Below are 15156 nucleotides of genomic sequence, written 5' to 3' on the forward strand. Positions count from 1 at the left end.
GTCATTCACTCATTCATTCATCCTCTAACTTCTAAGGTGCTGCTTATGAAGAAACCTCAAGACCTGGTTCTGAATTCGAAGTCGCCTCAAGACACTACAGCAAATTCTTCACCGAACCGTCAACAACACATTAGCCAAGAACTTGAAAAACAAAAGTTATGTTCCAGGGACCAAGACGCTTGACACTTATGCTCACCATTATCTATTAACAAGATGCAAGTTGGACTAGAAAGGCTTAAAGGTAATATTTGTAAAGCAAATATATGTACATACTGTTTGTTTACCTTCACACTGTTACTGACTACTCACTCATATATGGTGACCAGCCCCTCCAACTAGATGTTCTGCCACTTGCTACATAATCATTGATAACATTTGTAATCCAACACCACACTACAGGGTGTCTGCTATAGCAATACATGTAGTTACAATAGTGGCAGCCATCTGGTCCAGGTAATTGACCTTATATGTTTGGAACAGAAGAAGAACTGGAGCAGAAAGTTAAAAAGAATTTATTCTATGTTTTGAGCCTGATGTTTTCCTTCTGTATGTTCTAAAATCAGCGTGACTCCTATGCAGTTTAAGGAATACTTATATCCTGAAGTGAGTATAAATACATATTCCTCAGAGAATAAAGTATTATCCATTTTGTTTTGTTAAATTTATTTAAGTGTTATATTAGACTTTCCAGTGTCTAAGATGTAAGAAAAGAGCTGAAATCTCTCTTTGGTAAATAAATGTTTTGGAAAAATACTGTATATCGTGGAATTTTCCCTTGTGTTTTTACTAGCACTGCAGAAGAATTGTTTTCAGTGAAGTTAGGGTTGAAGGTAATTTGGTTGTTGCAGGTAGAATTCCAGGGCTGTGCAGATATTTCTGCTGTAGTATAAGACTTAAGTATTAATATTTGGGTGTAAGAAATCTGTCCCACCTACCCAATAGTTTATAGGGGGAGAACCTCCTTGACCTAACTACTGATCCTAATGTGTTCTGGCCTAATATAAACTAGTTTATGGACAAATTCCATGTTTATGAATTATATATAATCCAATTAAAATTGTTCCGAAGAAGGCTTTGTGTCCAGCTATTTTCTAGATCGACAGAGTTTACAGGGTAAAGCTTGCTACTAGTACTATTCTGTTTTGTCAAAAGAAGGGATCAGGACCTGAATCCTTTCCGGTTCTCTTGTGTTTACAATCTAAAGCTGTTACGTATGCGTATACGTTGTTTCTAACTTTCAAACAAAATTGTTAGCAGTTCAACCAATGAGAGCATGGCAATTAGTGGTTTAACCAATGAGAGAGCGGTTGTACGCACGTCAACTGTTTCTCCGTTTTGACGCAAGTAGGCGGGGCTACAAGATCAGTCTATTGTGGCTGGTTTTAACGCTTTTGTTAACGCGTTCCACAGAAATGACAAAACGAAAGAAGGCAGGGGTAGCAGACTGCTATCAGTCACTTGCTGTAAGACATGAAAACACTTACTGCTTTCTGTAAAAGAAACAACTCAACATCCAGTCCCAAACTGGACCATTGGATGGTGTAAAATGTAGTTAGCTGTAGCATATAGTTTTCAAGGATGCTGATGTCAAGTTCTGAGGAGGAAGCTCTCTAGTAGGAAACGACCATGACAACAGCCAAGGAAGTTCGTCGACGAATATTACTCATTTTTATCGCCCTGGTCTGCCAGGTAAGTGTGCTATCCTTAATTGAATTGAAAACAGAAAATTTGCATGATAATGAAAATTAAACCATAGATTTTTTGTACAAGAAAAGTTACTGATAAAATGGGATTTAAAAAAAAAACATAATTTCTCATATAAGTATGGTAAAATGTATAAAATGACAGATTTGTGACTCGTAGTATGTTAATCAATCAATCCTCCGCAGGCGTCATGGTCTGACGCATAGCGGCTACAGTCCCGCAAAGGTCTGTTATGATGGCATATATTTTTTCTTGAAACATTATAGTGACTGATCATGTTTCATTTTTAGCCTGAGCAGAAGAGCGGTCTACGTGGGGGGTGGGGGGTCTTTATATCCAGATTTGTGTGGCTAGAAAGTAGAAGGCAGAAAGGTCCGGCCCAGTTAGATTGGCGAGATGGTGGTGCTTGAGCCCTGTTACACAGGGACAGCAGGAAAATAACCTGCCCAGCAAGTCTGTGAGCTCAGAACATTTTCGGCAGAAATACGACAAGTGTTCTTTCCATCATATTTTGTACACTAGCCATGACAAATGTTTGTTTTTTACTCTATGGTCCTTGACAACAAATATAAAGTCCCTGAAAAATTTCACCATAGCCTTGCTGAATTGTCCTTTTAGTAATTCGGTTTACTAAAAGGCCCCAGCTTGAAATTCCAATTACCCTACACTCTTTCACTTGTAAAGAAGCTGATTCAGAACCTTTGAAAAAAGACAGTTTTGTTGTGAAAAGAAACAATAACATAGCAGCACTAGTGTAGAGAAGATAGATAAACAAGTTTTCTCTCAGTATTCATAGTGATAGCTATTGCAATATGGGCATCCATTGTTCATTTCAATGAGTCTTTTCAATCAGAAAATCCCTCAGGCACACCACTAGTCTTCAAAGACTTCTGGACAATAATGCCCAAACATACATGTACAGTACATTCATCAAATATTTACACGTGGCATAACACCAGTACCATCAATGGATTATCTTTACCACTTGAAAAAGAGACGGCTACTTGAATGGATTGAATAGATAATCCTTGTGCTTTTCTTCAAAGGATGATCCTGTCCAAATGTTATTATATTGGATTCACGACTAATCCAGTACCTGTTTTCTCCTCTGGTCTCTCAGTCACTGACGAAAGCTAGTGGATACTAGCTGAAACGTCTGACGTTTTCAAAATCATATCCAGTTGCTTGAGTAACTGCTTTTTGGCGTAATCCAGTGCTCGATTGAGACTACTTCTTTTATGTCTGGCAATCATCTGCAAAAATTCTCTGATAAAAAGTAAGGTCTGGTTGGTTGGTTGATTGGCTGTCATCTCTTTTCATTGACATATTAAGCTGATCTGACCTAATATAGATCTGCACACATAATAAAGTAACTGTAATGTATTTTCTCCCACAGATACCACAAAGTGTATTGGCACAAGAACAAGCTGGTAGGTACAAAGACTGTACAAATGGATGTGTGTACATGGGCACGTGTGTGTGTGCATGTGATTTTGTGTGTGTGTGTTATGTGTATGAGAGTGTGTGTATGTGTTTGTGTATGAGTGTGTGTGTGTGTGTGTTTGTGTGTGTGTGTTTGTGTGTGTGTATCATAGTTCATGTATGGCACTTTGCCTGCCTCCATTATTTTCATAATCAGTGACAAACCCTTTAAAGATGTCATCGTTTTGGTGGGGGCTTGGAACCCTTCTTAACCCTTGTCCAACAAGCATAGAGACGATTAATACCAACAAGGCAAATTGTTCCTAAGGCCACACCAATTTAATTTCTTGGTTAACGGATTCGCCGCTTCATTTTTTTCTGATTTGCAAATAAAAATAAAAATCCAGAATCAACTGCAAAATGCTCATATTTTGCCCTGAACAGTTGAAAACAGTCCTTTTCATCCTAGTTGTTACAGTTATTCCATCTTTCAATGCAATGGTATCATTAAAAGTTCAAAATGCATTGTTTAAATTTTGAACCAGCCTGGTGTGTTGACTTCATGGCTCCTATCGTACCATTTTGGGCCATAATAGGATGCCTAGGCCTATTTTTATTTTTATTTTTTTTCGCCCGCCCGCTCCATTATTTTTCTAGAAAAATCCGTTAACCAAGAAATTAAATGGGTGTGGCCTAATATATAAGTTTTATTTGTGGATGTATATGGTCTGTTATCTAGCAGAATGCCAGGTAGCGGCTCACTTGCGAGAGGACTGTGGCTTTGGCGGGATATCACAACAGGATTGTCTACAGCGAGGATGCTGCTACGACCATTCTATTCCAAATGCAATATCTTGCTTTTACACAACAGGTAGGTAATACTGTACTCCTCATCTTAGTTTGGCTCAATAAAACTAAATGCCTAATAGTATATACATTCAATTTGCTATCCTTGGAATGCAAAAGCATTAAACAAAATGTTTCATCCATAGATGTATCTGTATCATTATAGCCGGTATAACCGCCATTCGGCGTAACACACCAGCTTCGCAGGCACTCAGCGCGGCGGCAGCTAGCTATACATGTATCACACCGAACGACTTGTTACACTCAATGACGTCATTAATGTCGTAAACGTTTTAGAGTATTAAGCTTTATAATTACTTTATTCTGAATTGCTGATCAGTGAATTGTTGATCTGAATTGTTGATCAATGAATCATTCGCATACACTATGCAAATCATGTGCATTTTACAAAGGTGCAATAAACCATTAGTGCTATTTGAAGCTCATTCCCATCCAATATTATAGCCACACACACTCTTGTATTAGGTACAATGTACATGTAGGTTAACCTTATGAAATTGTAGTGATAATGTACCAGCAGATGCCATACTTTTACCTTCCAATAAAGTTATGAATATTTTGATAAAATTAGAATAACTAATTTGTCTTTTTAGACAACTAAAAGTTCATTGATATTCAAGATTTTCCTGCCTCAGCACTTTTCTCAACTCAACATTGTGTCACATCACTAACAGGGCCAAGAATCTGCCCTAACGGCTACACCCACCACGGCGCCCGGTGCTACAAGGCCTTCTCGGTCGCGCAAACGTTTGCCAACGCTCGACAGACATGCGCGGGGGAGAACGCGTGGATGGCCATGCCACGAGATGAGGACACCAACACCTTCATCAGGTCATTTGTCTCATCGAGCTACCAGTGGATCGGCCTGAGTGATCAAGCCACTGAGGGTACGTGCAGTCATCATCATCATCATCCACTGTGTTCTGCGTCTACAGTCGTGTGGACATGTCCTGTAGCCGCATTCAGTCTTTCTTCATCTCTTTCCACCATACGTGCCTTCTGCCTCGCGAGCTTTCTAAACTCTTTGAGTTTCTTTTCTGTTGTGGGAGGGCCTAGCCCTCTGCGTTCAGTAAGCTGAGTAGGTCTCCCTGCACTGTGCAGTAAGCTGAGTAGGTTCATAACTTGATACCATGTCTCCCCCTGCGAGCTTTATATCTCTTTAACTTAAGGAGCTAAGAAATGAAAATTCCAGAGCTATTTGTGCAGGTGTGTCTTGGGGCATTCTGAGAATATGTACATGCAGTAGTGGCCAAATATTAGACAAAGAAAAACACGGCATATTTCACAATCTTACAACAAATCTTACAAACCAATTATGTAAACGAACTCTATCTTGCTACATCGAATTCACTCGCTCTGAAATCTTACACTAAATCTTACAAACCAATTGCACCCATGGGAATTCATTCCGACAAAAACAGGACCTTTCAAATGCTTTTATTCCAATATTACATCTTACACGCACGCGTGAAGCCTTTATTCCAATAAAATCTTTCATTTTTCATGATCTTTCATCATCTTTTATTCCAATAAAAACTTTCAATCTTGCATTTTACATGTCCAATTTCTTGCCATATATACATGTACATGTAGGTACGTGGCTCTGGGAGGATGGAAGTGTTCTGGAGGGAGGTGACTACGAACAGTGGGGAAACAATGAGCCTAACGGCAATACTCACGAAAGCTGTGCTCAGATGAGACCTAATGACTGGAATGATGCAACCTGCTCCTCGTCTCACCAGTTTGCCTGTGAAACAGGTGTGTGATCATCATCAATTGACCGAATATTGGTCAGGGTTATGCATGTACTACCCTTTACAGGTGGTCTACATGCCCTTTTCCGTAGAGCATAATCGGCCATTTTAATGTTATGTAGAGCGTAGACGGACCGCTCTAATTCTACATAGAGCGTAATTGGCGCATTTTGCGCAGAGCGTAATTTGTCATTTTATTTTATGTAATGCGTTGTAGCTACCCTGAATTTATAGTAAAGCGTAATGTGGGAGGCTTCTTGAATTCAGCTACGTAATACGAAGCTGGCTCTCAAAATTTAGCGTAGAGCGTTGTCGAGAACCCCCATGCAGGCCCTCTTTACAGAGTGGCATGCCCATTCGTTAGCTTAATACTAGACATAGATTGCCAGGTCTCTGTTTTGAAGTGAATCATGTAGGTGACACTGTGTGATACAGCAACACAATTACGTAGTCATACCCCTTGTAAACATTTTTTCAGATGCAGATGAGTTTTCACTCTAACAACTTGCCTGATTGGTCCACTTAGATGCAAATGAGCCTCATTCTAACAACTTGTCTGATTGGCCCATTAGATGCAGATGAGTGTGCGTCGTCCAATGGGAACTGCAGCAGTAATCTGCAGACCTGCGTGAACAGTGTCGGAAGTTTCAGCTGTGTCTGTGATGACGGATATGTCATGAACACCACCACTCTCGAATGTGACGGTAAGGCGATTTTGTTTGTTTGTTTGTGCCTTTATCTAAAGTCAGAATGACTCCTTTATGCCTAACAAGGCTGCCATTTTTCATGGAGTTTTGAGTATTACTAGTATTTGGGAGAAGTGTCATGGGGCCCAACAAATAGTACATGTAATTATGATAAAAATACAAAATGTTTTGTGTGGCTTGAAGGTTCATTTGTATATATAATTGGTATGAGTCTTTCCGAAGATGTCTGAACCGTAGTTTCCAACACAACAGCATGAATAATAATAAATTATTATTATAGATTTCAATGTTATCAGCATGTTTCAAAGACAGGCTGTAGACTTCGAATTCTGCAACTGGCTTGGCAAATCTTAGTCGGCCATGCCACAACATCCCTGTAACGAAGCTTTTATAACATAATGTTCTACATGATGTCTAACCTTCATTGATGCAAGTCTTGACTGTTTTTATCAAACACCTGATTAGATGACGACGAATGTGACTCGCTCAGTAGCGTGTGTGAACAGACCTGCTCTAACCGTGTGGGAAGTTACGAGTGCTCCTGTACGTATGGTTACACTCTCAACGACAACGGACATGACTGCGATGGTAAGAAAAACACAGTCAAACACAATATATATAGAGTTTATTGCATGATCACTTTTTATCTGTATTGTGTGTTCATTTTTAAGTTGATTTCTTACAAAGATTGAAGACTCTTTAAAAGTGTTTTGATGATATGTAAGAAGAATCTACAATTAAGCCTCAAGGCTTCCATGACTTTCAAACTTGTATGAAGCGAATAACTACTGCTACTATCAATGATACAGGTGTAAGATATACAAGTGCATCTGTACGAAATGACTAATAAACTGGGTAATTTTATTTATCATTCTCAGAAATGACATACATGTAGCATATGACTGTTCACAACTAGGATGTACATGTATGCTGGATTTACCTTTTCCTGTCCTTCCAGTTTGCAGACTTCCGCTCGGAATGGAGTCCGGGGACATTCCCAATGAAAGCATCACTGCGTCATCGTACTGGGCAGCCGACCACGAACCTTACCGAGGCCGCTTGAACGTAATCAGTGTAACAGGCGCCTGGTCAGCTCGACATAATGCTGCCGGAGAGTATTTACAGGTCTGAGCTGCATATTCAAAGAGTTGATTTCCTCTTGTTACAAGTGTGAGATTTTTTTTGGTAGACGTCATGCTACATGTATGTAACATCCGTGTCCAAAATATCACCAGCGCCCATAATATTGCCACCTTGAGAAATAGTGTGCTTAAAGATATTTTTACTGCAACATACTTTTGGTATGCACTCCTGCACACCTCAAATGTACATACCTAGGGTATGTTGCAGGAAAAATATCTTTAAGCACACTTTTTCTCAAGGTGGCGATATTATGGACTAAATGGTGATATTATGGACACACTCAGATGTTACCGTATCAAGCCAGACTGTAGAGTATACAGTCTTGATTTACTAAGTATATGTTTTAGATGACAGCATAGTGAACTGTACTGTTATTAAAGCCTCAGTATTTCAGCAATTATACATCGTTTTGATTTCATTTTGAAAATTGCTAACTCATACTCTGTGTACTGAGGATACGCTAAGGATAGTGAAAGGTATTCTTCTCACTTCTTCACAGCTTCAGTTTTTTTTTTCTCTATTCTCAAAAGAAAAAAAATATGGTGATAAAAATGTGCTTCTAGGTGGACCTGGCTGAAGTGAAGCGAGTTACTGGCGTCATCACACAGGGACGATCTGCTATGGGCCAGTGGGTGACCTCGTTTAAACTGAAATACAGTGTAGGCGAGAATGCAGCATACACGTTCTACATGGACACAGATGGCTCAGAAAAGGTACGGATGGGGGACAAATTTTTTTTGTCCTTTGTTATTTTGTTGATGGCGTATTTGAAATAGCCATTGGCATTAAGTAGAATATTTGTTCCTAATGAATTGTAATGGCAGATTGCTGTAATACAAGGAGAATCTCCACCTCTTATTTCTTTATCTATTCCTTTTCTTCATATTTTTGGCGCAACAGTGTGTCATGCCAACATCTTAAGGTGCTATGACTTGCAATCAAATCCAAAAATGAGTGTGATTTTTGCAAGTTGCCTTAGTTTACATGTTAGGTTATGCAGATCATTTGATTGATGATTTAATTGATAGATTGATAGATTGATTGATGGATTGATTGAATGTCTTTCAGATCTTTACGGGCAATACGGACCGGACCACCCCTGTTACCAACCTCCTGGACTTTCCCATCGATGCCCGTTTTGTGCGTTTCGTGGTTCAGACATGGATTTCACACATCAGCATGAGGGCGGAGATTCTCGGCTGCAGCATCAACCGTGGGTAGATTTTTCTTTTCGAACACTACAGTGTCTATTGTAGAGTTTTGACCACTTTGGCAATGGAACAGGAGTAAATCTTCCCTTTTTGTCTTCCGTCTTTTCTTACCATTCTCTACATTCTTGCAACAAGAAGCCTGAGAGCACCATCCGCCTATCTCATACTGAGTCATAGTCAAAGCAGTACAGATGATAGCTCCAAGTTGAACATACTACCTCTCAATCACCTTTTATTAATTGTTGCCAATAAGAGCCCAATATGGTCCATGCCCACTTAGTTTCCTTAATTTATTATCTTTCTTTTGTTCAATATGAACAAAAATAACATTAGTCTCCAGTAGCCTCCATAGTAGGCTTATAGAACTGGGGTTTGGTGGTCTTCGGCTGTTTTCCGAAATTCAACAGTTACAATCGTTTGTCATAATTTACCTGATCTGTGATTCTTCCTCATATTTTTATTTTCAGAATTGGTTTGTGCCAATAACTACTCCTTGCACGGCCTAAACTGTTACAAGGCCTTTGATCAAACCTCTAATTACAACGACGCGCGGGAGGCCTGTGTGTCAGAGGGCGCGTTACTGGCCATGCCAAAAGACGATGCCACCAACACCTTCTTGTACTCTCTGTCCTCCGGTGGAGCTTACTGGATCGGTCTGAATGACATAGAAAAGGAGGGAGAGTTTCGTTGGGAAGATGGCACCCTGCTTGGCAACGACTATCGCAACTTCATACCGGGCGAACCGAGTGGTAGTCATGCCGATGAAGATTGCGGTTTTTTTCTGAACGAAGTTTCGGCGTGGGGAGACAGCCAGTGCTCCATCAGCTATAAGTACTTCTGCCAAAGAAAACCAGGTATGTGAAGAGCAAATGTGAATTTTAATCCTATGAGGTGTCAAACTTCCAAACATGCACCTGTACAGTGTAACAGAAAAGCAGTGGCGCTAATATTTAAATTTACTACTAGTATTAAAACTAAAAGCATGTGTGTGTGTGTGTGTGTGTGACAATGTGTGTGTGTGTGTGTGTGTGTGTGTGTGTGTGTGTGTGTGTGTGTGTGTGTATGTGTGCGTGTGTGTGTGTGTGTGTGTGTGTGTATGTTGCTTGTGGCCCTATAGTAAACCAGTATTATGTCAACTACAAGATGATTGGTTACTACATTTGTACATAGGTATCGATGGATGTGCAATTTCCAATGGAGGCTGTGATCAGACCTGCACCAACACAGCATCTGGCTTCAGCTGTTCCTGTACGGACGGGTTTGCTGTGAACCCTGCTGATGACACAGACTGCAATGGTAAGCCATGTATGTTGGGTTGTGTCGTATATTAAGTGCAGAGTGCTCGACTCGTAACCAAGAGGTCCCGGGTTCGAGTCCTGACATACCACCGATCTTGTGCCTTTGGGAAAGGCACTTACCACGACTTTCCTCACTTAACTCAAGTGAAAATGAGTATTGTCCTGTCCTGTATTTGTCCTCTGCATTGGGGCGGCATAAAATAGTTGAAAAAACTTGAGAGACTTGAATGAATTGTTGGAATAAAAAAAGGTAAACCTCACACCTGATGTCAGTGGAGTGGTTGGCTCTACAATGCTTTCTTTACACAACTAATGAATTGTACCATGATCACAGATGAACATGCCTGTCTTACATGTACCTTACAAAACTGTATCTTGTACTGCAGATATCAATGAATGTGACACGGCAAATGGCGGCTGTGCACAGAATTGTCAGAACACTGACGGAGGCTTCAACTGCGCCTGTGCAGCAGGGTACACCTTAGCTTCTGACGGTCTCGGCTGTGATGGTAAGGACTTCTCTTTCTCTCACTGAAAATGAGCACCTGGCTTTGGTTACAGATGTCCTCTCATATGTGATGCTAAGCTAGGGGCTAGGACCCTTGTTTGAGAAGAGTCACACCTCAAGCACATTAAAGATTCAACCACACTTATCAACAAGATTATAAGGGGTCCGTCCCGGTGTAAGTGGTTCAAACCTTACCGTATTTACTGTACAAAACTGGTGTGTTACGCCTAAAGGTGATTTATCGGTTATACGAAACAAACAATGGAGCAGTACAATTGACGTTTGTATGGGCCGAGTTCTGGTGGCTTCATGTGTCTATGCTTGTGGATTTATTTTTAGCCACTTAATCCTATATATTATCTCCTGTAACTGTTTTCAACTTAGAGCAGTAGCTCTATGCGGCAACGGACACTATTATATCTGCTTTCCATTTATTTATGATAGTTACTTTCGGGTACAGGAGTATGGTTGAAGGTGGCTGACTTGTCAGTGTGTTACAACAAACAGCAACGGTTGCATGCGGAGAGTTGGAGATGAATTTGACAGTTGATTGATCAGGTCAAGTGTGACCCAGCATGTACCTGGTCTTGTTATGACTTTGCTGTATGTGGAGGAATTCAGGAAGAGGCTTAAGCATTATGGTCTTCACAATGGTCAGACGAGCTGGTACCTACATGTTATAATGCACTTTCGGAGAGGTACCAAAATGTGGAGGCTTCCAACGTGTTTCAGTGGATCCTTAAAAGAGGACAGTAGGAAGGAATTATACTTCCGGCCTACATCCCTTACCGGTACCGACAGGAACAGTCCAGTGGGAAGCATGGTCTAACATCTACGTCTTTTGAAGTATTGTAGTCCAGTGGTTATCGACCTTGCATCTTGGAAAAAGGGGTTAGGAGTTCAAATCGGTCCTCAGCCATACAGACTCATTGGCAATGATTGTAGTGGGCATTTTTCAATTCTCCTCAGTCACCCTCATGGTTTCTTCGCTTAATCCTCGCCCATGCTTGTTTGTTTTTCCAGAATTGGTTTGTGCTGATGGCTACACCTTGCATGGCCTAAACTGTTACAAGGCCTTTGATCAAACCTCTAATTACAACGAGGCACGTGAAGCCTGTGTGTCAGAGGGCGCGTTACTGGCCATGCCAAAAGACGATGCCACCAACACCTTCTTGTACTCTCTGAACACTGGTGGAGCTTACTGGATTGGTCTGAATGACATAGAAAATGAGGGAGAGTTCCGTTGGGAAGATGGCACCCTGCTTGACCGGAGCAGTGAATACCACAACTTCGGGGGAAGTGAACCAAACAATAGCGGCGGAAACGAGGATTGTGTCCATGGGGGCATCTGGTGGAATGATCACCAATGTAGTATGAGATTTAAGGTTCTCTGCCAAAAGGATGCTGGTATGTAATGCTATCATCTTCGTTAAGCCTTTCCCTTGTTCCCGAAATGTTGAATTGCTTGAAGTTACTTGGCTGATAATTCTAACATTGCACTGCACTGATGGGACATGCTAACAATAGACTGGTCCCAAAGCCACGACACCTTCCCCTAGCAACTCTAATGCCTCTGTAAAACATCGGTGACATCGACAAAAATTTGATGACCAAATCCTGTTCTCTTATTGGCCTTAAATTGCTAATTTTGACTCACTCACTCACTCACTCACTCACTCACTCACTCACTCACTCACTCACTCACTCACTCACTCACTCACTCACTCACTCACTCACTCACTCACTCACTCACTCACGCTCACTCACTAACTCACTCACTGATTGGTTGCTACTTAGATGTCGATGAGTGCACATCATCCAATGGAGGCTGTGAACAGACCTGCACCAACACAGCAGCTGGCTTCAGCTGTTCCTGTATGGATGGGTTTGTTGTGAACCCAGCTGATGACACAGACTGCAACGGTAAGCCTCGTGGAGCAGTAGCTTTACAAACCTTGGTTGTTTTAACCGCTTGTTCCTGATGCGGCATCTCAAGCATGTTATACATGTAGGACCAAATACACTTACTGAAAAGTGCAGGGGTCCTTCTCAGAGTGGAGCAAATCTTACTGTCTGGTCTTGGGGTTTATTGTTACCTCTTCTGACAATCTTTCCACAATCATGGTAAATTTGGATAGATAAATACACCAGGAATGGAATCCTCGATTTTCGATGGCAGGCACCATGCATGATAGCAGTTATCTTAATAGGCCTAGGTCGGCCTCAATGTCCCCTAAGCAACCTCTGACTTGGCAGGTTGCTGGTTTTCTATAGGCAAGGACGTCTTTTTTCTCATTTTGCCATTCTGTGAGAGTGTCCAAGAAACAGGAGCTGTCTCTTGTTGATGAGAGCTGGTTCCTTGTTTGTCAACTTATATATTGAGTTAATTGTCTGGCTTTTACGTGATGACGGCATTTTATTTCCACCTTACCTCTGTAGCAGAATGGAGAATAAAAAAACTAGTACATGGTCCTGGGCTGACGCAAAACATCAAAAAGTAGTTGATGTGACCAAGGCTTTACTAGGTGTCTTTGAAGAATTTTTTTTCAAGGCCTTCATGTTTATATGCTTTGAAGCATCAGTATCTTGTTGATTTTTCAGTATTACTTTGCTTCAATCTTGAATCTCGTCAGGTGGCAACTTGACAATTCTTGCATGTTTGGAAATGTTTAGGTTTTGATATCTGTAACACCATCGTAGGTATATGTAAATTAAAAGTAGAGCAAGAATCTTCTTTGTATCTTGACTTTACAACTGGGTTTCTTCTGCTTCCAACAGATATCAATGAATGTGACACGGCAAACGGAGGCTGTGCACAGACTTGTCAGAACACTGACGGAAGCTTCAGCTGTGCCTGTGCAGCAGGGTACACCTTAGCTTCCGACGGTCTCGGCTGTGATGGTAAGATCTTCTTCGAGTCTCTTAAATTTATTTCGCAGGTGTTGGGCAATAGATTGAACCCCAAAAAAAAACCCCACCCAACTGTCATTGACCAAAGTGCTAATGGTCATCCTCCCGTTGGCTGAAATGACCATCCTCCCATTAGTTGTGAAGCTAACTGTGATGTCTATAGACCGTTCCTAACTGTCCATCACAAGTAGTAGTTCAACCAATGATAGCATGGCAAATAGCTGCTTGACCGCATGTACGTGTACTTACGCATATTTTAATATGGCAGTCTTAGTGGAATTGGAGGATTTCACGCATTAACGATATGTGAAATAAAAGTGACTTGAGACTGCTCGTTTTTTGTATTTCCTATCTGCAACTTTTCTTAGATATCAATGAATGCCAAACGTTAAATGGAGGGTGTGACCAGACATGTCAGAACACTGATGGAGGATTCAACTGCTCCTGCGCAGACGGTTACATCCTGGGGTCTGACGGCCTCGGCTGTGATGGTAAATTATATTTTGTTTTTGTATTTTCTAATCTTGATAGTCACCTAGTTAGTTATTAGTAAGGCCACACCAATTTAATTTGTTGGTTCTCAGATTTTTTCAGAAAAAATATGAAAAAAAAATAAAAATAAAAACAGGTCTAGGCATCCTATTACAGGCTTAAATGGTACAAAATGAGCCATGAAGTCAACACAAAAGGCTGGGTTGAAATTTAAACATTGAATTTTGAACTTTTAATCAAACCACTGCAATGATAGATGAGAAAACTGTAACAACTAGGAAGAAAAGGACTTTCCTCAACTGTTGGGGGGCAAAACATGATTTTTCACTTGGTTCAGGAAAAGAATCAAATTTTTTTTTTTGCAAATCAGAAAAAAACGAAGAGGCGAATCCGAGAACCAACAAATTAAATTGGTGTGGCCTAACTGTAACTCTTTCAAATGGATGTCAATTGCCCTCACTGAGTAAAAAGTGGCATCAGGAGGTTTAAAATACTTAGTGCCAGAAAGGTTAACATTGAAACACATCAGAGTTAACATGCATAAAGCATGGTTTGACGTTGTTTTGGAAATTTTGAATTCTAGAGGGTCTTATCACCTTTGATACGGGGCATGTTTTTTAATCTTGTTTTTGACCATAAACATCAGATACATCCCCCAAAAGGCCCAGATTTCGACAGCTCAGATGCCCTTACCAACTGTTGTCTGTTTTGGCAATTTTGTTGAATAGCTCTCTTCTTTTATAAATAAAAGGCAGTTAGTTTTGTTACTCATCATCAGTGTACCATGAACGTTAGTTCAAACGTGAATGAAAAACGAAGGCTCTTTTACTTGTTACAGATGTGAATGAGTGTGCATCAGCTAACGGTGGCTGTGAGCAGACCTGCACTAACTGGGCAGGCGGGTTCAACTGTTCCTGTTTCCATGGATACACTGTGAGTCCTAAAAACGACCAGGATTGTGACGGTAAGAATAATGTCAACTTAATGTGGTCTTGAGGTTAGGGTTCTTGACTCAGAACCTGAAGGTTCTGGGTTCTAATCTCTGGCAGGCATTCGAGCCCAGAACCTTCAAATTTTTGTAGTTTGGAGTTTTTAACCTCCTTGGTCTTAATAAGGTCACAGATCCTTGACTTTTTTCTA

General features: G+C 40.7%; 1 protein-coding gene across 1 annotated transcript in view; it reads left to right on the forward strand.

Moving 5' to 3' along the window:
- Window positions 1-3869: 3869 nt before the first annotated feature.
- LOC109462684 overlaps window positions 3870-15156 on the forward strand; it is a 49927-nt gene continuing 38640 nt past the window's right edge. Inside the window, 12 exon segments of the mRNA XM_019759244.1 lie at window positions 3870-3876; window positions 4668-4880; window positions 5587-5751; window positions 6320-6451; window positions 6920-7042; window positions 7413-7579; window positions 8161-8310; window positions 8666-8810; window positions 9276-9662; window positions 12412-12537; window positions 13393-13515; window positions 13893-14015. Of these exon segments, the coding sequence (XP_019614803.1) occupies window positions 3870-3876; window positions 4668-4880; window positions 5587-5751; window positions 6320-6451; window positions 6920-7042; window positions 7413-7579; window positions 8161-8310; window positions 8666-8810; window positions 9276-9662; window positions 12412-12537; window positions 13393-13515; window positions 13893-14015 (1861 nt within the window).

The sequence above is a fragment of the Branchiostoma belcheri genome, unplaced genomic scaffold (assembly GCF_001625305.1).
Source record: "Branchiostoma belcheri isolate BF01 breed outbred unplaced genomic scaffold, Haploidv18h27 scaffold12, whole genome shotgun sequence".
NCBI classification, from domain to species: Eukaryota; Metazoa; Chordata; class Leptocardii; order Amphioxiformes; family Branchiostomatidae; genus Branchiostoma; species Branchiostoma belcheri.